At 45.3% G+C, this 24740-nt stretch overlaps 1 protein-coding gene across 1 annotated transcript in view; it reads right to left on the bottom strand.

Moving 5' to 3' along the window:
• Positions 1 to 9812: 9812 nt before the first annotated feature.
• The window catches only part of SWAP70 (switching B cell complex subunit SWAP70), an 87613-nt gene continuing 72685 nt past the window's right edge, over positions 9813 to 24740 (bottom strand). Inside the window, exons 8-12 of the mRNA XM_003781092.3 lie at positions 21778 to 21885; positions 19454 to 19620; positions 13877 to 14075; positions 12786 to 12882; positions 9813 to 12437 (exon numbers count right to left, since the gene is read on the bottom strand). Coding sequence (XP_003781140.1) covers positions 12331 to 12437; positions 12786 to 12882; positions 13877 to 14075; positions 19454 to 19620; positions 21778 to 21885 — 678 coding nt within the window. The 3' untranslated portion in view covers positions 9813 to 12330. The remainder of the gene's footprint in view (positions 12438 to 12785; positions 12883 to 13876; positions 14076 to 19453; positions 19621 to 21777; positions 21886 to 24740) is intronic.

The raw sequence follows: 24740 nt of genomic DNA, 5'->3' as shown, positions 1-24740 counted from the left end.
CCCTTGGACGGCCAAACACATGTACCTCTGAACTCTATTCAACCCCAGCTGAGGAGCGCAGGGGTTAGAGATAGACAACAGTGGGCCATGATGTTCTAACTAAGGGTGCTACATTCTTGGGAGAAGAACCATGGGCCCCTAAGCCTATTATGAACATTAGACCCGTAGCCAGTAACAGCGTACCTGGTGACTTGCTGGATGACATCCCCAAGTCGAGTCCTCAGATCCCTCCATTCCAGCCTGGCAGTACCACCTGGTTCTTTGGTGTTGGGCAATCCCAGGTGTTCCACCAGGCAGCATCTCAGCGGATGGTGCCTAGGCCAGGAGCATCAGCATTACCCGGAAGCTATTAGGAATGCAAACTCTCAGGACCCACCACAGAACTACTGAATCAAAAACTCTGGGGATGGGGTCCGGTAGCCTGGGTTTACCACACCTGCCAGGTGACTCTGAGTCACCACTTCCATAAGGTATCAAGCCATCACCTCTCCATTTGCTGTCCATCCTTTAACCTGAAACTCACACATTTTAACCAACCATTTCCCAACCCTTTTTAACCATCTGTCTTAGTTTGGGCTGCTGGAACAGAATGCCACAGAGTAGGTGGCTTATAAATAACAGAAAGGGAAGTCCCAGATGAAGGTGTGAGCAGAATCTTCTGAGGGCCCACCTCCGGGCTCTGGGCAGGTCAGCTATCAACCCTCCAAGGTAACATCCTGTCCATCCACCTCATCTATCTGATGGCTCATCATCCTAAATATTCCTTCATTCGTATTTATGTGAATATAGTCATCTATTCATTACCTTCACAACCCACTTATACTAGAGAAGAATATTTAAGCTCTAGTACCCACCGCACCCACCTCACCTTTCTGAGGAAAATGGACATAAACATTTATTTCTGCATAATGCTTCAGAATCGTATATTAAGTGAAATCAGTTCTTCCCTGAGAAACCCTAATTATACCAGGGGCTAGTTCTTGGAATTCTTCAACTAAAGGTAATTGTGTATGTGTGTGTATATATGTGTATGATTTTATATGATATTTTCTATACAGTGTGTGTGTGTAGTAGCTTATGTGTGTATTACATATGCATAAGGATAGGTTATATTACATTATATAGATAGAGATCTATCACATGCATGCCTACATATCTAACTTCAATAGCTTGCCATAAAACTCGGCCCAAAGCGGTTGTGTATATTGGATGGTAACAGATTTAGCCAATCACACACATTCTCTTCCTTGGAGAGTATTGAGAAGTCAGGTCACTTCAAGCTCCAGTTCTTTCCTGAACAATGGTAACGTATTACTATTAAGCCTGCTGTGTGTCTCTGCCTTGAAAGAGTGAGATTCAGAGTTACCTTACAGCTCAAAAGGAGAAGTCCGTGCTGCTGGGGGTGTCCCTGCATGAGGCCTTCCTTCTCCAAGACAAACGTCAGGCTGCCTCTGCTGCAGGGTGGCACTAGATAGCCACACAATACCATATCTTCTTCTTTGCCCACAGCTGATCTGAGCAAGGCCACCTTACCTAAGGGAAAGCCATGCAAAAGCTGGTTGTGAGAGTGTGAACTAAGAGAATGCTACGGTCTTCTACCAAACCATTCACGCCACTGTCATCTGACGTGACCCGCCAGCAGCTTTGACAGTATTCTTTCCCTCTTGCTTCAAACCTTTTCTTCACTCTCCTGTCTCTTGGCTTTACTCCAACCACACTAGTCACTCCTTCTAGGTTTCCTCTTATTATTCTTCTCCCAACCTTCTAACACTAGAATGGGCCCCGGTGTTATTCCTCACACCTGTTTTCTTCTCATTTACAATCTCGCCCTAGAATGATATCATTCAATCTCTGGGTTTTAAATGCCAACCAGATAGTGATAATCCTAAATTATAACTCCAGCTCAGATCTCTTTCCTGAAGCCCAGACATATATATCCATCCACCTAATATCAATAGGCATCATAATCTGAAAATGACTAAAATTAAATTCCTGTCCCTGCATCCTTTCCTCCCCAAACAGAAAACTTCCTCTTCTTCAGAAACAGGAACTCTGTCTTTGCAGTTACACTGGCCAAAAACCTTAGAGTTAACCTTGACTCAATTTCCTTTCTCTCACACCCACATCCCATCCAGCAGTATATCCTGGTAACTCTACCTTCAAAATGCATCCTAAATGGGACCACTTATCACCACCCTCACCACTGCCACCCTGGTTCAAGCTCGTCTGATTTCTGTAGCTTATCAATGCCTATTCTGTGGCATTCTGTTCTAGCAGCCCAAACTAAGACAGATGGTTAAAAAGTGTTGGGAAATGGTTGGTTAAAATGTGTGAGTTTCAGGTTAAAGGATGGACAGCAAATGGAGAGGTGATGGCTTGATACCTTATGGAAGTGGTGACTCAGAGTCACCTGGCAGGTGTGGTAAACCCAGGCTACCGGACCCCATCCCCAGAGTTTTTGATTCAGTAGTTCTGTGGTGGGTCCTGAGAGTTTGCATTCCTAATAAGCTTCCGGGTAATGCTGATGCTCCTGGCCTAGGCACCATCCGCTGAGATGCTGCCTTGTGGAACACCTGGGATTGCCCAACACCAAAGAACCAGGTGGTACTGCCAGGCTGGAATGGAGGGATCTGAGGACTCGACCTGGGGATAAGCTTGGTCTCCCTGCTTATGTCCAGCCTTTTTCTCATTTAGAGCAGCCGGAGTGGCCTTTTTAAAAATGTAAGATCATGTCACTTCTCTGTTGAATATACTCCAGCGCCTTCCCCTCTTTCTTGGAGTAAAAGTCTAAGTCCTCACAATGGCTTGCAAAACTCTTCATGATCTGTCCCCTGCTTTCATTCTGACCTCATCTCCAATACCTTCCCCCTTGTTCATACTACATCAGCCACACAGGCCTCAAGTGACAATCCTCAAACCTGCCAAGAGTTTCCACCTCAGGACCAGTGCACTTGAACCTTCTTCCCAGAACACTCTTCCCCCAGGTATCTTCACAGCTCATTCTTTCACTTTTTTCAGATCTCTGCTCAAATATTACTGTATCAGGGACCCCCTCTCTAAGCATCCTATATGCAGCAGCAACACCCCCCCACCAAGTACCTCCCACACTCCTTACCTTGGTTTGTTTTTTTCCTAGTATTTATCATCACCTCACATATACAGCAACTGCCTACTGTCTATCTCTCTCCATTATAAAGTATGCTTCATAGAGGTAATAACTTTGTTTTGTTTGCTGTACATTTTTAGCACCTAGGAGCTTTGTTGAGGTACAAACAGGCAAATAAATAAGCCCTTGGTAAAAACTTGTGGACGGAATGAGAGTGGCTGAGAGGTTGGCTACTGGGCCATGAGGAGGAAATCCAAGCAGAAACAGCCAGTTAGAGAGGAATGAGTACACAGAAAAATGAAGGGAAGGACCATGAGGTCCGCAGGTGATGGAGAGAAGAGCCACCATTCCTGACTATCCAGTTCCAATCTTCATGAGGCCTGAATATCAGTACTTTCTGCAAGGTTATCCATTATGTACTCACAATCATTCCCCTCTCCCCTAAAAACACTTGGTCTCTTTGTTCCCTGCAATAAAAAATAATCTCGAACAGTATCCTTCCAACCATCCACCCACCTATCCATCCCTAGGTACCTTCCATCTGTACTTCTGATCATCCATCTACAGATCAAAGAGACCACTAGTCTATTCCTTCCTACAAGCATCCCTCCTCATAGATCTCATCCATCAATCCCTATAACCAACTATCCTTCTACACGTCACCCCCCAAAAACATCCAGCTGGGGTGGAGCCAGGTTATGAAGGGTCTCAGAACCAGGCTGAGGCACTGGCAAGCTAACTTTGTTGCTAAACACTGGGGAGCTATGGAAGGTAAAAAAAAAAAAAAAAAATTACACATTCAGATCTGCATTTTAGAAAAATAACTCTGGTAGCTGTGAACAAGATATATTAGAGGAAGGAGGTCCAAAGGTAGAAAGTCTAGTTGGGGTAATATTGCAATATTCTAGGAGATAAATTAGGAAAGGGACAGAGGCTCAGGAAAAGAAGATTCAAATGAAAGACGGGGGAGCAGCCCTGGGGGCAAGTCCAGTCTAGAAGGGCCGGTCCTGCCCAGACAAGGGACAATCTACTAGGAGCCATCCGTTTTGTAACCACCAGGCTGGCCCAGGTAGTGTCTGCCCCAGCTCTTAAATGGGGCCATTCCTCCTGCACATTCTGCCCAAGCCATGGGGCAGAGAGTTCCCAGAAAGCCCAACCCAGAACCAGTCCTCTCTAGGCCCACCTGCAGAGTCCTCTGTCCTACAAATGGTGTTTCCAGAGTACACAGTCCCCCACCAACTCCAGTCTCACAGCTCAGCCCTGGCTATGAAAGCTGGGGCCTTGTCTCTGTTAATTTTCTTCAAGTCCTCAGAGACTGGGCCTCAGGCCTAGTGAAGTCACGGGCTGGGAGGCAACCCTGGCTCCCTGCCTGTCCACAAAGGCTATATTTGGAGCAAGACAACTTCCTACAGAAACAGCTCAAGACCCACCCCAACCAATTTTACTGAGCATCCAAGCAGTGGAGTTGTCACTCATGATTTCACTTGTTTGTTCATGCATTCGTTTGTTATTCATTTATTCATTAGACAAATATTTATTGAGCCATAGTATGATGTGACAGATACAAGAGGCGGCATGGTGGGCACATCCATGTAGATGCGTATATATAGATATCTGTGTCTAAACAAGGATGGCAGAACATACTCTGGGTGCCCTCCTTCTGGGTTCACTGGTGACAATGACTCAGAAGTAGGTATCTATGGTGTCAGTGTGGGTACCTGTGTGCAAGTGTCTGCAGGCACGTGCTCTCTGAGGAGGTAGCTATGACTCAGTGGCATCTGTGGGTACCTGTGTGGACATGTGTCTGAGTGCAGGCACGAGCACAGGCTTTTGCTCCCCAGGCGGTGGGGGAAGTGGTTGTGACTCAGCTGCACATGGTGACTGGGAGCCCACAGGCCAGCTGTGACTTTATGGCCTTGCTCACTTGCCAAGCCAAATAGCCAGTGTTGGGTGCAAACATTCTATCACCGAGTGTGCATGGAATAAGTCCTGCCAGGGAGCTGCAGTAGCAGGAGAGACTTCCCAGTCTAGGCCCAGCTGTGCCTGGCTCTGGGTCCCCTACCTGCTGACTCTCACAGGTACGGGTTCCATCCTGCCTCTTTCAACCTCCAGTCTTGTCTTCTGGAGGTGCAGACAGCACTTTCCACTTCTGCTCCACCATCACCTTTCACCACCAGCCCCTGTGCCCACACATCAGGAACCAGGCCCAGAGGGGCAGAGCTGTGGCCTTCAGGCTGCCAGCCCAATCCATTTTTCTTCCACACGGAAAAACCCTTCTGTCCCAGCCCCAGCGAAGCCCAGTCACAGCTTTAGCAAGCACACTTCAGGGAACTTTCCACTCTCTGGCTCCACAGCCAGCCTCCCCATCGGCCCCTGCCCCATCTTCACCTCTGTGTTCCTTGCCCTTCTCTCTATCCCTGACTGTCTCTGTCCTTATCTGTCCCGAGTCTATCTTTGTCTCTTTTCTGAGTCAGGCTGTCTGCAGCACAGGCTTCTCAAGAGTGGAGGTGCTGACAGAGGGGGTTGTGAGGAGGACACTCCGTGTCCCTTCTTCAGCCTTATCGGGAAAACTGAAGTCAGTGCTCAGGGCTCAGGCTGGAATTTCGCCCCAGATGACCTTGCTGGGTTTGCTGGGGCCTCCGCAGGGACAGCCGGGGTCAAACGAGTCAGGAAACAGGCCCCTGCTTGCTGGAGCCGGCCGCTGCCCCCCTCCCGCCCTCCCTCCTCACCCATCCCGTCCCAACAGGCCGCCTCCAGCCCCAGCCGTCCACTGCAGGCGTCCTGGGGCGGGCGGCCCCTGTCCTAGGCACTCACCCAGACCGGACAAGCGGGTGTAAGTATGCGTGCCCGTAATCACGACCCAGGGGGCCGGGAGGGGAGGCCCGGGGGCCGGAGGAGGGGCGAGGCCGGCGCACGCGGGGCCCGCGGGGAGGCCCTCGGTCGGAACATCTGGGTTTTGTCTCAGAGTAGTCAATGCCTGAGTACTCCTGGGCAACTGCCCAGCTCCCTGAGCCTCACTTTCCGCATCTGTAAATTAGGGAAATCACGCCAAACTTCAGAGCCGTGGAGGGCAGAACGAGACCAAGTCGGACCGGCTCCTAGGCGGCGCTTCAGCGCCTGTGGCTGGAACCCGCGGGCGCGGCGCACGCCTGCCCCCTGGCGGCCGCGCCCACTCGCCCGCAGCCGTGCGCGTGCGCAGACCTGCCCTGCCCCCTGCCCGGGGAAGCCCCCTACTCCACTGAGCCTCTGACCTTTCGGTTCCCGGCCCAGGGTTATCCTGGGTCGCGGGGGTCTCGCCACAGGTAGTTTCCCTGGAAGGCATGAACTATTTGTCTCCCACCCCTGGTCTGGAAGCCATTTGAGGACCTGCCAGAAAGACTCGGGGTGGTGAGATTGGCCCTTACGGGGGATATGGCGGAGGCGGGTAAGGGACCCACGTGTTCTGTTTCACCTAAATCTAGGTCGGAATGTAGGAATGTGGGAAGGCTGCGCTCCGAAATCCTAGTAGGTTGTCTCTGAAGAGTGACATTATAGCAAGGCAGTTTGTTCGGTTTTTCTCACTATTCCACATTGGGTATGTATGTATTCCTCGGTGATAAGATAAAAACAAACAAAAAAAACCCCTACAAAACAGGATCCGCCTCCGTCGCCCTGGCTGGAGAGCAGTAGTGTCATCACAGCTCACTGTAGCCTCCAACTCCTGGGCTCAAGCGATTCTCCTGCCTCAGCCTCCGGAATAGCTGGGACTACAGGTGCCCACCCCAAAGGGCTGATTTTGTTTTTTTTCCATAGAGCCAGGGTTTCGCTCTTACTAAGGCTGGGTCTCTGAATTCCTGACCTAAAGCAATTCCCCCTTCTGGGCTTCCTAGAGTGCTAGGGTTAGGCATGAGCCTCCTGGCCTGGTCCTGTGTGTTCTTTTTAAGTATTTCGGACACATATGCCTTCCAAATGGGAATAGAATGAGCCCAGTTAGATGGCGATGCTGCTTTCTTATCAGCCTGGACTTCAAGGGGAGTGGAGGATCCATAAGCCCAAAGGTAGGAACAGTTCTGGCATCCCCTCAACCAGCCTGTGGGCGGACAGTATTCCTAGGGGAGCTGCCCAGGATGGGCCTGACAGCAGCATAGAGAAAACGTAGGAAAAACATAGGAAGTGGGTTTCAGGGAAGCTGCTTTCTGACACCTGTGTGGGCTGCTGGTCCAAGCACAAAGGGGAGGGGCGGTGGAAACGGGACAGAAAAGGAGGACTTCAGTTGGGGAGGGCAGGCTGTGTGGCTTGGGGACTGAACAGAATGGGAGATGTTACACAAAGCTTTCCTCTCCTCAGCCATAAACACAGAGGAAGGCCCACATTCCTGCGGGTGCCCAATCCTAAGAGACCGTGGACTGTGTCTGTGTGGTGGAAACAGGAAAAGGAGGCTGAGTCTAGCCGTTGACGGAATTTAGTGTCTACCACAGATGTACCCACTGCCCAATGCCAAAGACGCAGCAGCCTCAGAAGGGTCAGCATAGAACACCCAGCACCCTCCCCTGCACGTAGAGGTGACTAGCTGGGTGACAGGAAAGAGAAACAAAATGTTTGACACCAAAATGTAATGAAGGACCCAAGAGAAGGTGGATGGCATCCTAGAAGAGGGTCGGGAATTAATTCTAGCATGAATTTGGCATGCCCCTTTCTAGCTCCTTCTCTACAAAGTGAATGGTGTGGGACTAGCTGATCTCGAGGGACTAGCCAGTTAGAGCCTTTTAGAGGCAGTGCAGTAAGACAGTAAACAGCACAAATCTTGAGTGTAAAGTTAACAGATTTTTACATACATAACCATCACCCATTTCCAGCACCCAGAAGGTTCAGTTCTGTTCCTTTCCCCCCCACTCCCTTCCATCTGAGGTAACCACCACTTCTAAATCCACAGAATAGTATTCTGTGTTCTGGAAATTAATATAAATGAATCATGTAATATACGCTCTTTTGTGTATAGCTTCTTTGTTCAACATAAGGTCTGTAAGATTCACCTGCTGTTGCATCTCTCAGTAATACATTCATTTAAGGATATACCATTGTCCGAATATACCACAACTCACCTGTCTGTTATCTACTAATGGATATTTGGGTTGTTTCTGGTTTGGGGCCCATTCAAAGTCGCTGTGAATCTTCTTATATAAGTTTTAGTGGACTTAGGCCTCATTTTTCTTGGGAGTGGAACTGCTAGATCTGAGGGTAGGTGTTATCTTTAGCTTTAGTAGGTATCACCAAATAGTTTCTCAAAGTTAAGGCATGATTTTTATAATCTCAAACTGAATATATAAATAAAGATGGTAGTATAGGGGGAAAGAGAGAAAAGAAATATTCCATAAACTATTCCCAAGAATGACTGTCTCAGTAAATTTTGAGCACCTCCTCTGCTCAAAGGTAGGGTATCTCCTCCATAATTCCACATGGCCTGATTCTCACCCCACTCGGGCACCTGGGCCAGGCTGGCACTATCCTGAAGGTACAATTAAGGCTTTGCCAGATAGAATAAGCACTAATGCTGTATGGGGCCCATCACCACCTGGGCAGTAAATCTGGAAATTTATTCTTCACCAGATACTGACTGATACCGACAGACACCCTGTGTTTCACCCCCATGGGGTGAAATGGGAGTCTAGCACCTTTCATACATGCCTTGGCAACCTGCACAGAAAACCTTTAACATATTCAAAGCCATTCTCTTTGCATCTATGAAGAAAGGCCTTTACACAGAGTTTCTGAAGCACAATGCCCCAGGCTTGGTTTGCCAAAGCTCCTTCCCCCTGCTCTCTGCCAGCTCACAGAGCAGTCCGCTGCCCCTTCCAGGTGCACCTCATTTACACCCAAGGGGTCAGTCAACTCCTGAAAGGGAAATCCTAAGCCTTTTACGTTTGGTATAACAGAACTTGCTATTGTGCAGAGCAGGTTTTCTCAGCCTCACCCACTGTTGAAATGTGCATAGTTCTCTGTTCTGGGAACTGTCCTGGGCATGGTAGGACGTTTTACAGCATCCCTGGCCTCTACCCACTTGATGCCAGTAAAGCTCTCTCCAGTTGTATTAACCAAAAACATCTCCAAGCATTGCCACATGCCCCTGGTGGAGGGCAAAACTGCCACCGGTTGAGAAGCCCTGAAAGAGAGGAAAGAACAGCTTTGAAAAACACCAACTAGTAAATGTTCTCTCTCGCCCACTTTCCCTCTACCAGAAAGATCAGCATTCCAGTATACAATCAAGCTGGACTGAGTGGGCCCCTTAGTCCACAATAGGAGTTTTATCTTGTAACCATGTAAGCCAAAACAAAAGAGACCACACTGTTTACTCTGGTGAAGGAAAAACTAAAAGGCATAAAAAGAAAATACAGGAAACAGAGGTAAGAAGGTCTGGAGGTAACAGCAACAATGAGGGCGAAATCGTCTTTGTAAGTTCCCGTTTGAGAGCTGACACATCAGCCATGGTTTGCCCACATTCGTGACTCAAACACCAAACATAAGGCCACGGCTAACTTCTTGGGGTCTAAACTCCAAATCCAGTTTTTTCAGGAAATGTATGTATGAAAATACACATACATAGACACAACTTTACCCCACTGTTTTATTAAATCAGACAGTTTACAATGTATGTTCTGGTATTTTAATTTTCTTGCTGGGTCTATCTTATGTACTAAAAAAAAAATACAAAACATTTTTAATATATCTTAGAAAAATTAGCAAAAAAGTCAAGTTGAGCACATTACATTGTACAGTGTTTCAAGAAGAATGTTTTAGGAGTATAAATATTTGGTTTCCTCTCAACACAGCATATCACAAAAATACATTCTTAAAACTTTTTTCATGCATAATTCCTATAAATGCTCATATCCCTTCCTACTTATTAAAGGCCTGATTATGACAATCACTCTGAAATTTTCTGTACAGTAATTACAAAAGACCACCATGGCTCCTGTCAGCACTTTGACAGCTGACATCATTTTAAATATTAGGAGGAATTCAGTTAGCATCAAAATATCCTTCCAAATGGGATCGACTTAGTTCATTTCTGTACTTTGATTCATGAAGTACCCATCTTAGCTAAGGCACTGTGTAAAAGGATTTTTTGCCTCCTAGAGATAGTGCCACTGAGGTCAAGATGTAAACACAATGCATTCAATAGAAACCACCTGCACAACCACATACAACTGCTTGGTCAAGCAAAGGGCCACCTGAGACTAGAAAGTGCGCAGTCCTCAGGCAGGCATCCCAGGGCCACACAGTGAGGTCCAGGGGAGCCTGTAAGCTCCAGGTCATGTTTTCAACTGTAGATGTGGAATAAGCCAGGTTGAAGGAAGGACATTCTCCAAAGGTATGTGGCCTATTTCAACACGTCCCCAAAGTAGAAATTCACATGTTACACCACTACCCTTCCCCCAGGCATAGGGTGTTAGTCTCCTAAGCCTCTTTCCACCCCATTGATTTCACTTCAGCTTCTTTGTATTTTTTCCTTATTCTGGTGTGACATGTAATCAAACCACAGGGAAGGTTCCACTTCTTACCTAGGTCTTGGTCTAATATACCTCCCAGCTACTAAATAAAACCGTAATACTGACAAACGGCTGGGCAGAAACCAGCACCCAAATTAGCTGCTAAATTTTGAGGGTACATGATACAAAGACATTTTACATAATAATCTAAACTTTATAAAGGCAACCTTAAAAAACATTTAAGTTACATTTTTATTAAACAGCAAAAAACCTGAAGATAAATTTCTAAAATTTTTCATTTGCCAATGTTTTCCAGTCATAAAAGGCAGTAGTTTATGGGATTACATTCCAGTTTCCTCTCATGTAAATAAAAACATACACTGAAATCTCTAAAACCATACTCTCCAGATGTGGCCATCTTTTTAGAATAGCTTCCTTACTACTTTTATGCAAGCATTAGCATAAGGACCCACGAGGTTCTCTGTCCTCATTTAATACTTGTAGACAGGGAAAGACTTTAATTATTCCACTGAATTCTGCTGCCTCTTTTTTTCAAAGCAACAACTGAATTATCCCCAAATTTATGTACAATTTTAAGCATCATTACTGTCCACGGAGTTACTACTATTGCTTATACACTGTGAGTAGTGTTGGAAGGCTTGAGCTCATAAATAATATTCTTAATCCGGTAAGAAATCATATACGAAAACCTTCCTCAATACTCCTTTCAAACCAGATGCATAGAAACTGTGATCCCAATTTACAGGCTATTCCACTGTCACCACCCCTGGAGGAAGAGAAAAAGCAGAAAAGCTGCCCACTAACGAAGGCTGACATCATGGCTCAGCTAACAGAAGACACATCACTATCTTCATGACGTTTTGAGTCTAGCAGACAGTCAACTCCCACGGCCCGTGTGCACATAACCTGCTTTATAAATTATCCAAATTTTATTTCGAATTAGCTTCTTTACTACTTAATAGAATCCTCTCACAGCCTGGCATATACTTGGTAGCATATCATTTGCTAGAGAGAGAGAACAAGAGAAAATTAGGTTAGGTAATGAGCAAAGGGATGTTTCCTTTGAGGTGAGGGGAAAAGAGATGGGAATGATACATGCCAGTTTATGAAGGATAGGGAAGACGTTTCTTACTATACGCTCAGAAACTTAGCAAGCTGTAAGTATAGTATATATATAGTGTCATCCACTAACCAGCTCACATTCCAGGACCTCAACCAGGAAATGGCAGTGGCCACATGACTCCTCCATCAGAAAACCAATGGTCAAAGGCGTTTCATGTCAGCTGGCACGGAATGGCAAGCAGAATGGCCCATCTGGTCTAAAAACACCTACTTGGAGAACAAACCTGCTGCCCAAGGGAAAATCCTGACACCCGGTCCAAAGAGATTCTGATTGTCCAGTGGTACTGAGCATCTATCCCCCCCCTCCACCCGCTTCCAATACTGCAGGTGATGGAGTTGACTGTGCTATCTATAAACTGCCTCATTTACAGAAGAATCAGAACTAACAGGTAATTTTCAGAAGCTGAAGTTTTCAGAGAAAGTAAAGAGCATGACAATCAAAACTGCCTTTTTTTCAGGAAGATAAATAGGAAGGTTTCTTTAGGACATTGACCCAATTAGAGCCACTGAAGGAAGAAGAGTTAGAAGCAGCAAAGCCCATTTCTTTTGTCTTTAGCATAAAGCTCTCCTGCCACGAAGTATCTACACAGCCAGGGTGACTTCCGCCGTGGACAGTCACTCTGTGGTCTTCTTCTCTTTCCAGTTCTTCTCTCTCTCTTCAAGTTCTGCCTCCGTGAAAGCAGCAGGTCCCCAGTTAGTGATCAGGTGAGGGTTCTTTGAACCTAGGAGACAGACATGTAAACATGTTTTAAACAGGAAGGATTATATTCTTCTACGTACTTTACCATTTCTCCACGTAATAAACAGTAGCGTTTCTACTTTATGTCTTCTCCAAGGAATATTCATAAATGTCATTACCAACGACAACAACCAGAAGATGTGTACGGAGGGGATTAACTGGGCCCTCCTTCCTAGTAGAGGGCAATCTATTCAACAGAAAGGCACCCTCAACAGTTTAGTTTTTAAATATTTGGGCTAAAAAGGGGTTTTTTTCCTCCAAGTATAATTCAAATATATAAATAAAAATAAATTTAAAAATAAACATGCGATTACTTCATAGAGTCTGTTACCTGGTTCTATCAGTCGAATCAGTCCTTCATGATGGGCCACTTTGTCCCTCCAGCTCTTGGTCTTACTAGTCGCCATCTCCAGCTTCTTTTTAACTCCCTGGAACAAAATCGGATTTTGGACTATGCAGAGTTTAAGAACCAAATAACAATGTTTGGGCACTTACTGTATGCTGGTAGATTATCTCACTAAGTCCTCACAGCCACTCTGAAGAGTTACTGTTATTAGCCCCCACTATATAGAGGCGCACTAGGGTTCAGAGAGGTCACACAGAGGAAACAGCAGGATTGGAGCCCAGACAGTTGATCCCAAGGCCTGTCCTTCCACCATATGCACACTACCAACAGATGAATGTACGTCCTTGTGCCAGGTGCAGTTTATGGCCTCTGCTCCAAATCCAGCCAACGCTGTCCTGCTGATAGCATCATTCTCCCTCTCTAGGTAGCTTTAAGCTTTGTCAGTAGAGGGCGCTGAAAGGACAAGAAGAGGAAGGGACTTTTCCCCACTGCTTCCGCTGGGCTGGCTCCTGTGGCACTCAGGACACTCACGGTGCTCACCCACAGTGAGTTTCTGTGGCTTCTCCTGAAGGGTGGCTTCCCAGTGAGTTCTGCCGGCACAGCACCTGAACAAACTTTTCTGCTGTCTATGGGCTCTCTCCAAGGAGGCCTAGATCACAGCATTGGGGTTAAAGGGCAGGGGACCCTCTTCTAGATTTGTTCCTTCCCCAGATCACTGCCTCAGTCCTACAGGCCGTGACTGTGTCCTACATCTGCCATTCCTGAATTCTTCAAGTCATGTTTACAGCTTAGTAGGTAATCCTCTGTTGTGGTTAACAATTTGGGGGTGTGGGTAAGGACTGGAAAACTTGTCAGATAAATTCTAAAGGAACTGTAACATTAATTTTTTTATATTAAACTTTCCCAGTTCAAATTATTGTGTGATTTGTCTCCTGAGTGGACTGACTTCTGTCCCTCTTCTTACAGCTAAGCGAAATTCTTACTCTAGCATCGTCCTGACAGCTAAGCAAACATCCTATTACTGGGAAAAAAAATTGACTTTAACCACACAAGTTTGCACGGCCCAGTTTAACTACCTCGTACTGCTCCAGCGCCTGCTTCCGCTCTAACTCCAGCTGCTCCAGCTGCTCCAGGGCCACCTGAAGGGCTCGTTCTTTCAGGAGGCGCTGATTCTCCAACTCTTGCTTCTCTGCTTCGGTCGTCTGAATTGCCTGCTGCTGCTCCAAGTGCCACTTTTCCAGTTCAGCCCTCTTCAAAGACTCTTCCTCCAACAACCTACAGTGGGGAGAGCTCGGGATCAGATCCTGCCCAGGTCACCTTCCGACCCAGCAGGGGAGGGAGGCACTTTACACAGGAGAGTATTTGAGGCCGTCTCATCCTCCTTTCTCATTTTATGAGAAAACCAGGAGCCAGAGGAGGTCACATTCACAAAGCTGGTAAAGTGGCTCATGTGCCCTGCTGCAAGCTCTCTGAGTTTCACCCTTTGTTGAAAATAACCTTCGCACTATAGCTTAGAGTCCACACACCAGACGCCTGTCATCCTACCCCTTGCCAGCTGGGACATGGTGGAAGCATGAGTTCCTTCTGGAGCTTTGACTTTGAATCAACTGACACAAAGAAGCAGAGACAATGGAGAAGGTATCTTACGGGCAGCAGCAACATTCAGTGTCAGAAGCTTCCACAGGCACAGCTGATCCCCAGGCCCAACACTGGCATTCGTGGCACCCAGTGGACTGTTCCCATGCTAGGTTGGGACAGTGGTTTGGGCTACTCATCCTCCCTGAATTTCACCTGTGTTTAAGGCCTTAGCCACCGCCTTTCTGTGAAAATGGTGAACTATTTTAAGAACCTTCCAATAAATTATTTTATTGCTTTAGCTAAGACAAGTTGGTTTGTAAACAAGACTCTTGACCAAAGACTTTAGTGCCTCACTCTCTGTGCCTCAGCTTTATACCAACTACCAAAGGTTTGTTGATGGATTAAAGGTGATAATGCATGTAAGGTACTTATATGCCTACCACCTAGTAAGTGCAGTGTAAATAACATTATATAACATCATTAGTACAGTAGATCTATTACCTCATTTGCTCTGGACACTTCAAATTCATTAAGGCTGCCTGACAGTATATGAGGTTGCTGGCAACTATATAACAGAGGTGAAACCCTGACTCTTTTTAAAAGAAATGCTATTAAGCCAAGTCTCCTAGATCCTATACTTGTTCTGCTGATATTTTAAATTATCCTCTTGGTTTAAAAGCATCATTGCAACCTGTCAATATTTTTTTTTTAAGAGACAGAGTTTCACTCTATTGCCCTTGGTAGAGTGCCGTGGTATCACAGCTCACAATAACCTCCAACTCCTGGGTTTAGGCGATTCTCTTGCCTCAGCCACCCAAGTAGCTGGGACCACAGGTGCCTGCTACAACACCCGGCTATTTTTTTGTTGCAGTTTGGCCGGGGCCGGGTTTGAACCCACCACCCTTGGTATGTGGGGCCGGTGCCCCATTCACTGAGCCACAGGCACCACTCTGAATGCTTTTTTTGAGACAGAGTGCCATGGCATCATCATAGCTCACAGCACCCTCAAACTCTTGGGCTCAAGCGATCCTCTTCCCTCAGACTCCCAAGTAGCTAGAACTACAGGGATCTGCCACAATGCCCAGCTAGTTTTAGAGACCGGGTCTCACTATTGCTCAGGCTGGTCTTGAATTCTTGAGCTCAAGCAGTCTACTGGCCTCAGCCTCCCAGAGTACTGGGATTATAGCCAGCGTGCTCAGCCTGATGCTTATTTTTGACATACTATACATTATTTATCTTCTCCATCTGCAAACAAGATAAAGGAACAAAAAAAAAAACCACTGGGTGATGACAAATGCCAGACACTTGGCATGCGTCATTTCATTTTATCTTCACAACAACCCACAAGGTTGGCAATTACCCTTGTTTTACAGATAGAGAACTAAAGATGCAAAGCAGTGAAATATCTTCACAAAAGTTACACATCGAGAAGTACCAGAGTGGGAATCAAACCCAGACCTCACTGCAGAGCCCAGTCCTAAGTGCCTTCAAATACATGGAAAGTATTGTATCACCTGGGAGAGAGACTGTTGTTCCATGTGCCCCAATGCATAGAACTCGGATTCATTCATTCATTCAAAAAATATTCCTTGGGAACTTACTGCGTGCCAGGCACCACACTAGCTGCTGAGAATACAGACATGACAAAGGCACGCTTCTGGGCCTTACGATCCAAAGCAGATGAAAGTTATAAAGGGACACATTATGGCTCAGCCTCAAGAACCTTCTTTCTAATAACCTGAGTTTTCCAAATGTTACATAAACAGTTTTCTTCTGAGCTCCCATCAAAAAAGGGTAGATAACCTTTAGGATTACACATCAAAACAAAAGAACAAAAACAAAAAAAATCCTTCGATTTTTTTTTTTTTGAGATAGAGTCTTACTTTGTCACGCTTGGTAGAGTGCCACGACGCCATAGCTCACAGCAACCTCAAATTCCTTAACCTCTTAGGCTTAAGGAATTGTCTTGCCTTAGCCTCCTGGGTAGCTGGGACTACAGGCTCCTGCCACAATGCTCAGCTATTTTTAGAGATGGGGTCTGGCTCTGCTCAGGCTGTTTTTGAACTCCAACTGCCTTGACCTCCCACAGTACTGTAACAATGAAGGAACTTCACAATGACAAAGAATGAACCCATTAGAAAAATAATGAGATGTTAAATATTCTAAGAATGACTTGCTATTGCTTTAAAAAAGGGCAGAGAAGAGTTAACTAAAAGCCTTTACATAGACCGCTTGGCCTAAGACTGTTTCATTTCATTAATGCCAACTTTTCCAGCCCAAGTCATGCTGACTCCCTTGCTTTTTCCTACCCAGAAAGGCCTATCCTGAGAAGCAAAAGGCAAGCCTCTTCTGCTGATCTGAAAGAATGCCTCTATGAATCAGGCTCAGCTTTGGGAAAGACGGAACTCACTATACTTAAAAATAACCACTAGAGGGAGCACATTTGCCCATCTCAAGCTCCCAAAACTAAGAAAAATAATTTAGTATAGTAAAATAGTTATACTGATAAAAGGGCCCTTGCACATCCAGAAAAACTTAAATTTTTGTACAATACTTTCAGAGTACTGAAGCAGAGCTTTATATACTAGTCATATTTGCATTCAAAAGGTTGAAACTGTTTTGGTATTTGCTTAAATAAGAGTGTACAAATAATTAGCCAGAGTTTTTAAGATAACAATATTCATATCTCGCTTCTATCCACAGATATTTTGATTTAGTAAATTTTTTAAAAGCTTTTAAGATGATTCTCTGATATATATCACCAGTTAAAAACAAGTGGCTTGATTAAAAAATTGTCCCTCATTTAGAACATCACTCATTCTATAAACACTAAATAACTGATACTTCAGTAAATTATCTGGTTCCCTTTGTGATCCAATCTCTGCTGTGTCATCATCAAGCTCCCTCAAACTGAAGTAATATACACAGCATATCTCACTGCATTAAGAACAATCTATAGGCAGGGCACGGTGGCTCATGCCTGAAATCCTAGCCCTGTAGGAGGCCAAGATGGGTGGATTGCTTCAGTTCACAAGTTGGAGACCAGCCTAAGCAAAGGATGCTGTGAGCTATGACATCATCTACCCAGGATGACAGCTTGAGACTTTGTCTCAAAAAATAATAATAATAATAATAATCTACAAATGCCTAACACTGAAAAGGTGAGTAGTGTTACACAGAATGCGACTCTTTAGAAGTCCCACGGAAAGCAAACCTTCCCATTTAGTGGATCTGCTAACATTACTACCCAATGGCACTGGAAGATATTTCCAAGAACCTGCTTAACACCACAGTACAGTAAACATACCTGGGGGCCTATACATGCCAGCCGACATGCTAAGCAGTTAATTTTCTGTTTAGAAAATAATTTTTTCCTTAATAAAATCTAAATTTCCTTTTTTTTTTTTTTTTTTGCAGTTTTTGGCCGGGGGTGGATTTGAACCCAGCACCTCCAGCATATGGGGCCAGCACCTTATTCCTTTGAGCCACAGGCACCACCCAAGTAAATTCTATTTTTTTTTTTTTTTGCAGCTTTTGGCTGGGGCTGGGTTTGAACCCGCCACCTCCGGCATATGCCATTGCCCTACTCCTTTGAGCCACAGGTGCTGCCTTTTTTTTAGTTTTTTTTTTTGAGACAGAGTGTCACTATGTCACCCTCAGTAGAGTGCTGTGCCATCACAGCTCACAGCAATCTCAAACTTCTGGGCTTAAGCGATTTTCCTGCCTCAGCCTCCCCAGGAGCTGGGACCACAGGCACCGGCCACAATGCCCCACTGTTTTTTTGTTGCACTTGCCATTGTTGCCCAGCAGGCCTAGGCTAGGTTCTAACACGTCAGCCTTGGTGCATGTGGCTGGTGCCATAACCACTGTGCTGTGGGTTTTTAAGCCTAAAATCTAAATTTTCACTGGGTGTGGTGGCTCACTCCTGGATTGCTTGAGCTCAGGAGTTCGAGGCTTGTCTGAGCGAGAGACCCCAAATCATGAAAAAAATGGAAAAACCCAGCCAGGCACGGCAGCAAGCACCTATAATCCCAGCGACTTTGGAAGCTGAGGCAGCAGGATGCCCACAGCCTGAGTCTGAGGTTGCAGTGAGCCATGATGCCATTGCACTCTGCTCAGAGCATAGGGTAGAGGTCTGTCTCGACAAAAAAAGAAAACCTAAATTTTTAAAACCGAATTAATCTATTTTTGAAGTCACTTTTAGCAAAGTATACAACTAAAAAAGACTCCTTTTTTTCCCTCTTCCAACCTAAGGATTAAACAAACATCTTTTGCTGTTCCACACATAAAATGGCAGCCATGGAAAATCTACCCCGGGCTTATCTCATAACTGCTCCCCCAAACAGGGGTCACAGCTCAAAGCCCAGGGATAGCTGCATCGCTTCTCTCCCATTTCAAAGAATGCAAATCAGGCAGCAAGACAGAAGTTGGAAGAGAGTAGCTCTAATTTTCTCTTTGGTGTCTTTTCATTTTGTCCTCCCTGCTGCTATAAAGGCCCCAAATTGAGAGTTCTTATCAGAGAGCATGACCATTATAGGTAGTGAACCTGCCTTCAAAAGCTCTAAAGAAAAGAAAAATCTATAGATTTCAAAAGAACTTTTAAAACTGGGATTTTGAGTGGTAATTATTGAAAGAATATCACTAATCCTGAATAACCAAACAGTGTATTTCCTCCTTATCCCCCAAATGTGGCTCCAGCTCCAGCCTGAGCATGCCCTGCCTCCATACCAAAGGCCTTCTCTGGTCCGGGACATTTAAAGAAGCCAAGTTCTCTGCCACAGGAGAGCCTAAGTCTGTGGATGTTCTGGGATATGACTAAGGGTACCCCGTCAGACACAGACACCAAACCATTCTAATATAGATATAAAGCCCTTCTTTAGGCCCAGAGCAAGGGATTCTCAGTGCCCTAGAATGAGAAGAAATACCTAGCCAGCCAAGTCCCTAGGGTCTACCCAATCTGGACAACAACTCAAGAGAGACACTCCTTTCTCTCCGGTAGAGTGTTAGTCATTCTGAGAAAATGCATTAGCCCAAGCAAAGGACATAAAGGCAAAGGCTAAAAACTGATCCGGCACCTGGCTTGAAGCTTCCGCACCGTCTCTTCATCTTGCCGGGCCTGTCTCTCATCCTCAAGAGCCTCCTGCAGCTTTACGTACATGTCTTCGAGTTCCCGGACTCGCTGCAAATACTGTTCCAGTTCAGAGGACTTTTGAGCAACCTCTTCTTCCATCTGCTGTCTGATCTGATGGTATAAAACGGTCAAGTTGAATACACAGACTTCTTCCTCAGGGAAACGCTCTCCCTTCCCCTCCACAGCCCCAATGTACCCCTCAGTAGCCCATCAGGATGATGGGGCCCTGGCCTTTAATCCTTTAATAAAGGATGGAGGAGTTAGGGAGCACCACACCCAATACTAAAAGTAAAGGAGTCTGGGAAACACAAACTACAACCTTGGATGCTGGGATCTCTGCCCTGGTTTATTTTCTATCCCTTCCATTCCATATTTTAAGACTTGAGTCGAGAAAGAAAAGTCCCCCTATATAATTACTCTTTAAATTCTTTTCTGTCTGAAAGCCACAACCTCTTCACCAACCCAGTCTTCTCTAAAAGCAGGAAATCTTTTCCCAGGCAGAGCAGCCAGAGTGTTGGAAAGGCAAGGAGAGCACAGCCTACAGAGCCTCCTCCTGCGCTCACCTGGCTGCCTCCATTTCTCCTTTTGCTCCTCTCTAGGACACCTGCAGAACTCAGAGAGTTCAATTACTGTTTTAACAAGTTATGGGTTTTTTTTCCCCTTATAGGTTAAAGAGTTTTGAACCCCTGTCTTAAAAAAGCAAAAGAGAAGGCCATTCTAAATATAATCCCATACACGTGAGCCTGTGTCTCTGCTATTTATATTTTCACTTGCATTAGCTCACTTCGTCCTCATAAGAGTCATGAGAGATTGTATGATCTTCCTGCATTTACAGAGAAAGCCAGTGCTCAGTAGGAGTAGAGAGGAAATGAACCAGACCTCTGGCTGTGAGGGTGGCACTACATGACATCACATCTGCTTTCCTCCAGGTGCTTGTCTCTCATAACCCAAAAATGCCTCTTTCAACTGAGGCAAAAGGTGACTAAAGGAAATGTCACCTGCATATGTGGATTTAGACACTGGGCTCCATGCTGGGTGCTCTCCCGCACAGCATCACTTAATGCAAGATCTGTGTTCTAACTAAAGCAACCTGATCCTGGGGTCTCTTGGGGATAGGAGCCTCTAAGACACCGGTTCTCAACCTGTGGGTCGCGACCCATAGGAACTGTATTAAAGGGCCGCAGCATTAGGAAGGTTGAAAACCACTGCTCTAAGCTGAATCAGAGCTACCAAGAGCAGCAACCCAGGATCCAGGTGTTCTTATGATTTCAGAACACTCTCCCCAGTTTAGCTCATTATAGGGGAGAAATGCCATGGAACCCATGCTCGCTTTTTCCATAGCTATTGAAGGAAATCAAATATTTCACCCCAAGTACATTTCCTTGGCACACTTTGAGATGGCCTGCAAACAGAAGTCGCTGTCTTTGTGGGGAAGATTTGCATCTGTAGAGAAAATCTGCACTGAGGTGGCTAGGTTTTCTCTGAGGCCTTCCCCTGTCCAGATATAGGAAAGATTAACCAAGAGTCTGACATTGTAAAGATCTCGGAGAAACATTTGCCACCTATTCTCTCTGAGGGCTGCAGCCTGTGCAATTTCATCTATATACCACCACCACCTTTGCCAGCCACGCCCCCTCCTTCCCCCCCACCATGACCTGTTTTGCCACAATCCAAGTTCGGATTCTTTCTGTAACCTCAAGATGGTATATAAGCTTCTGAAGCCCAGTGAGGGCTTGGGGGCTGTCACTTGGTGGTTCTCCCTTTGTACACATTCATAAATTTATATGCCTTTTCTCTGGTTAACCTGCCTTTTGTCAGGTGATTCTAGTGAATTTTCATAAGGCGAAATGGAAGTTTTCCCTTGGCCCCTAACATTTATTTTCCAAAGCAGAACTCTTGAGAATGAAAGAGATTTTAATAAATACTATACTGGGAAGACAGGGAATGTCTAAGGTAATCCAGGACGTATCATCACCCTCACCAAGCACTTATCACCCCACTGCAAAAACTTCTATTTAGATGTCTTGAAAACAAGGTTTCTGTCTTGTACCTTTACATCTCTGGCACAATGGCTGGTATATAGAAGGTGCTCATTAACAGATAACGAAGGAATGAACAACACAACTTTCCCAGCAGCCCACTGCAAGTCAGTGGCAGAACCAGGCTGATGAGACGGCCTCACTGCAGCTGCTCCCAGCCCGTCCCCCGCCCCCACTCTGGCTGGCTCTGTGAGCTACCAGCAGCTTTCCCCAGCCACGCGGCACTCACAAGCTTCTCTCGCTCCAGCTCTGTGCTGAACCGGGCCTGCAGTTCCACTTGAGTCTGAAGGCGTTTCTTTTCCTCTTCTGCTGCGCGAGACGCTGCTTCTTCCAGTTTCTACCCAATGAAAAAAAAATCCACAGATTGTCACAGTGGAAGGACATTAGAGAGGCAGAGAGAGTCACATTTAAACATGTGGAAGAAGCCAAACAGTTCTCAACATTCAAGAAAGACAGAATAAAAACTGGCAGCTCCGTTGGAATTCCGTTCCAATAATTTGTCAAATCAACACACAAAACAAATTAGTAAATGAATGACTATTAATAAAACTGAGCAAAATTTTACAAAGAAAATTTTCGTACAGTCACTGAATTAACTTCATTCATCACTGCATTCACGAGGTGTGAGAGTTATTTCTGGAGCTCCTTCTGCACAGTTTTGTCATCTTACGCATTGTTCCTTAAAACTTTTAGCAGATCTCAATTTCCAGAAGGGTGGCAGGAGGACTTCCAAGACTTTTTCCCCAGCGAAACCATAATTGGTATAAACTATTTTTTAAAAAACTATTTAAAGTCTCTAGAAATTATCCTAAGGGCATACAGATATGGAGAACATTTATCTAAGAAAATCTACTAAATCTCTGTTAGAACAGCAGCATCTATGGTGTTTGAGGCACCATGTACTCCCTTCTCCTCCCCTGCAATGTCAGTGAGAAGGAAGCTCTGCTCCAAGCAAATGGAGCCCAGAACAAGGGCTCCCTCTCCCCTCAGCTCATAGGCATCTAGGGCTATATCTTCCTGGAGGGGGAAGACCACCAGTATTTCTCATCCTCCCCAGTTCCATGTTGCAGAACCTCTTTACAGGCCAGAGTGGCTGAGAGATCTAAGGCCGCCTTCCTCCACTAGCCCTCACTCAAAGGGCAGAAGTATGACAGGCTGAGACTATTGGACCTGATCACTCTTGCCCCAACTCACTTGGGAGGCAGAAGTTGCACACAGGGAGAGGCAGGTGGCAAAGACCAAAGACCATCACCTCTACCTAATGACAGGCTCATGAGGCAAGAGAAAAGCGGACTATCGTGCCTACCCACAGCTCCAGAACATTGCACAGAGGTTCTGCCCAGGGAGAAAGTCAGGTTCTGATGTTCTCCCCAAGAGAACTGACTTTATTTGAAAGTCTGAGAAAGTATAAACCTAAGGACACTCTTGAAAACAATGGAGATTCTGTTGCAAAGAATTAAGAGGAGGTTGGTAGTTGCACAAGAGAAAGGAACTAAGCCACAAAAGTTTGACAGAGAACCAGGGCAAGAGATGGCTAAGATAAGAGCTTAGGTAATAGGAACAGGTCTTAAAGACTAGCTTTAAAGACTATATGTGAGCCTGTATTTAAATCATATCAGATTGTGGGGCAATTTAGGCTCTAGGACAGTGGTTCTCAGTCTTCCTAATGCTGTGGCTCTTTAATACAGTTCCTGTAGGTCTTGACCCACAGGCTGAGAGCCACTGCTCTAGGACATTGTGAAAAACAACAAAGCAATCAGCTATAATTAGCGAACCTGAACAGCTGGGCGTGATACAAATAGAGGGTGACTGCTTATAAGAGAGTAGGAAAAGAAACAGTCAAAGAGAGCCCAGCTAATATCACAGCACGTGCCCAAGACTGTAGGGAAGGGTACAGTCGGTATCTAGAGTTGCTACCGTCCATTATCTAAAATGTCCAGTTTTCAACAAAAAAAATAATGAGACACACACAAAAAAGAAGATAGTATAATCCACACACAGGAAAAGCAGCAGGCAATTGCCAGGAACGAAAGCTCATGCCTGTAGTCCTAGCACTCCGGGAGGTCAAGGTGGGAGGATCCCCTGAGCTCAGGAGTTTGTGACCAGCCTGAGCAAGAGTTCAGACCCCATTTCTTTAAAAAAGAGGAAAAGGAAGAAAGACAAGAAAAGAAGCAGACGATAGAGACGGCCTTTGAAGAGGCCCAGACAGTGGATTTAGCAGACAGACTTCAAAGTAGTTGTTAAAAACACTGTATGTTCAGACAGCTGAAGGAAACCTGCCTAAAGAATGGAAGGAAAGACAATATTCCATCATAAATGGATCTCAACAGAAAGAAATTATAAAAAGAACTAAATGGAAACTCTGAAGTTGAAAAATACAATAACTGAAACGAAAAATTCACTAGCAGGACTCAACCGTATACTAGGACTGCAAGAAAAATCTATCAAAGGTCGATTCAAAGAAATTATGCAATCGAAAGAACAGAGTGAAAAAAATAATGAGAAAAATGTACAGAGCCTGAGAGAAACGTGGGATGCCATTTTTACATACCCCAACATGGGCATACTGGAAGTATCAGAAAGAGAGGAGAAAGGAGTAGGAAAAAATGTATGAAGAAATTTTAAATTTCTCCAGTTTGATTCAGTGAATTCTAGGATACACACAAAGAAATCCACATTCAACGGTCCACCACGGGAAAACTGTTGAAAGACAAAGACAAAAATAAAATCTTGAGCAGCAAAAGAAAAATGATTCACTTCACATTAGGGGATTCCAGTAAGCTGGGCAGGTGACTTCTCATCAGAAACATGTGACTAGTTCCAGCAAAAATACTGTAAACTGCAGTGCGACATTTCTGAGCTGGAGCACTTCACTGCCAAACTCCAGAACACTTTTTCCTTTTCCAGAGTGAACAGTAACATTCAAGATCGTGGCTGTTCCACCAACCTGGATTTTATAATTACAGATGTACATACTATCTGGCCTAACATTCCCAATTCTGTGAATTTACAGAGATATTAGGACATGTACGAACACAAAGACGATGGCACAGGTACATGTCTAATTCTCTACAGCACTGCCTGTTAAAACAACCTCCAAGTTCAACAGGGGACTGATTAAAAAAGTAATCACACAGCCATACGATAGGATAGTATACAGCCATAAAAAAGAGTGAAGAATGGCTCGGCGCC

The sequence above is a fragment of the Otolemur garnettii genome, unplaced genomic scaffold (assembly GCF_000181295.1).
Source record: "Otolemur garnettii isolate 467f Iridium unplaced genomic scaffold, OtoGar3 scaffold00001, whole genome shotgun sequence".
Classification (NCBI taxonomy): Eukaryota; Metazoa; Chordata; class Mammalia; order Primates; family Galagidae; genus Otolemur; species Otolemur garnettii.
This window is presented reverse-complemented; position numbering and strand designations above follow the sequence as displayed.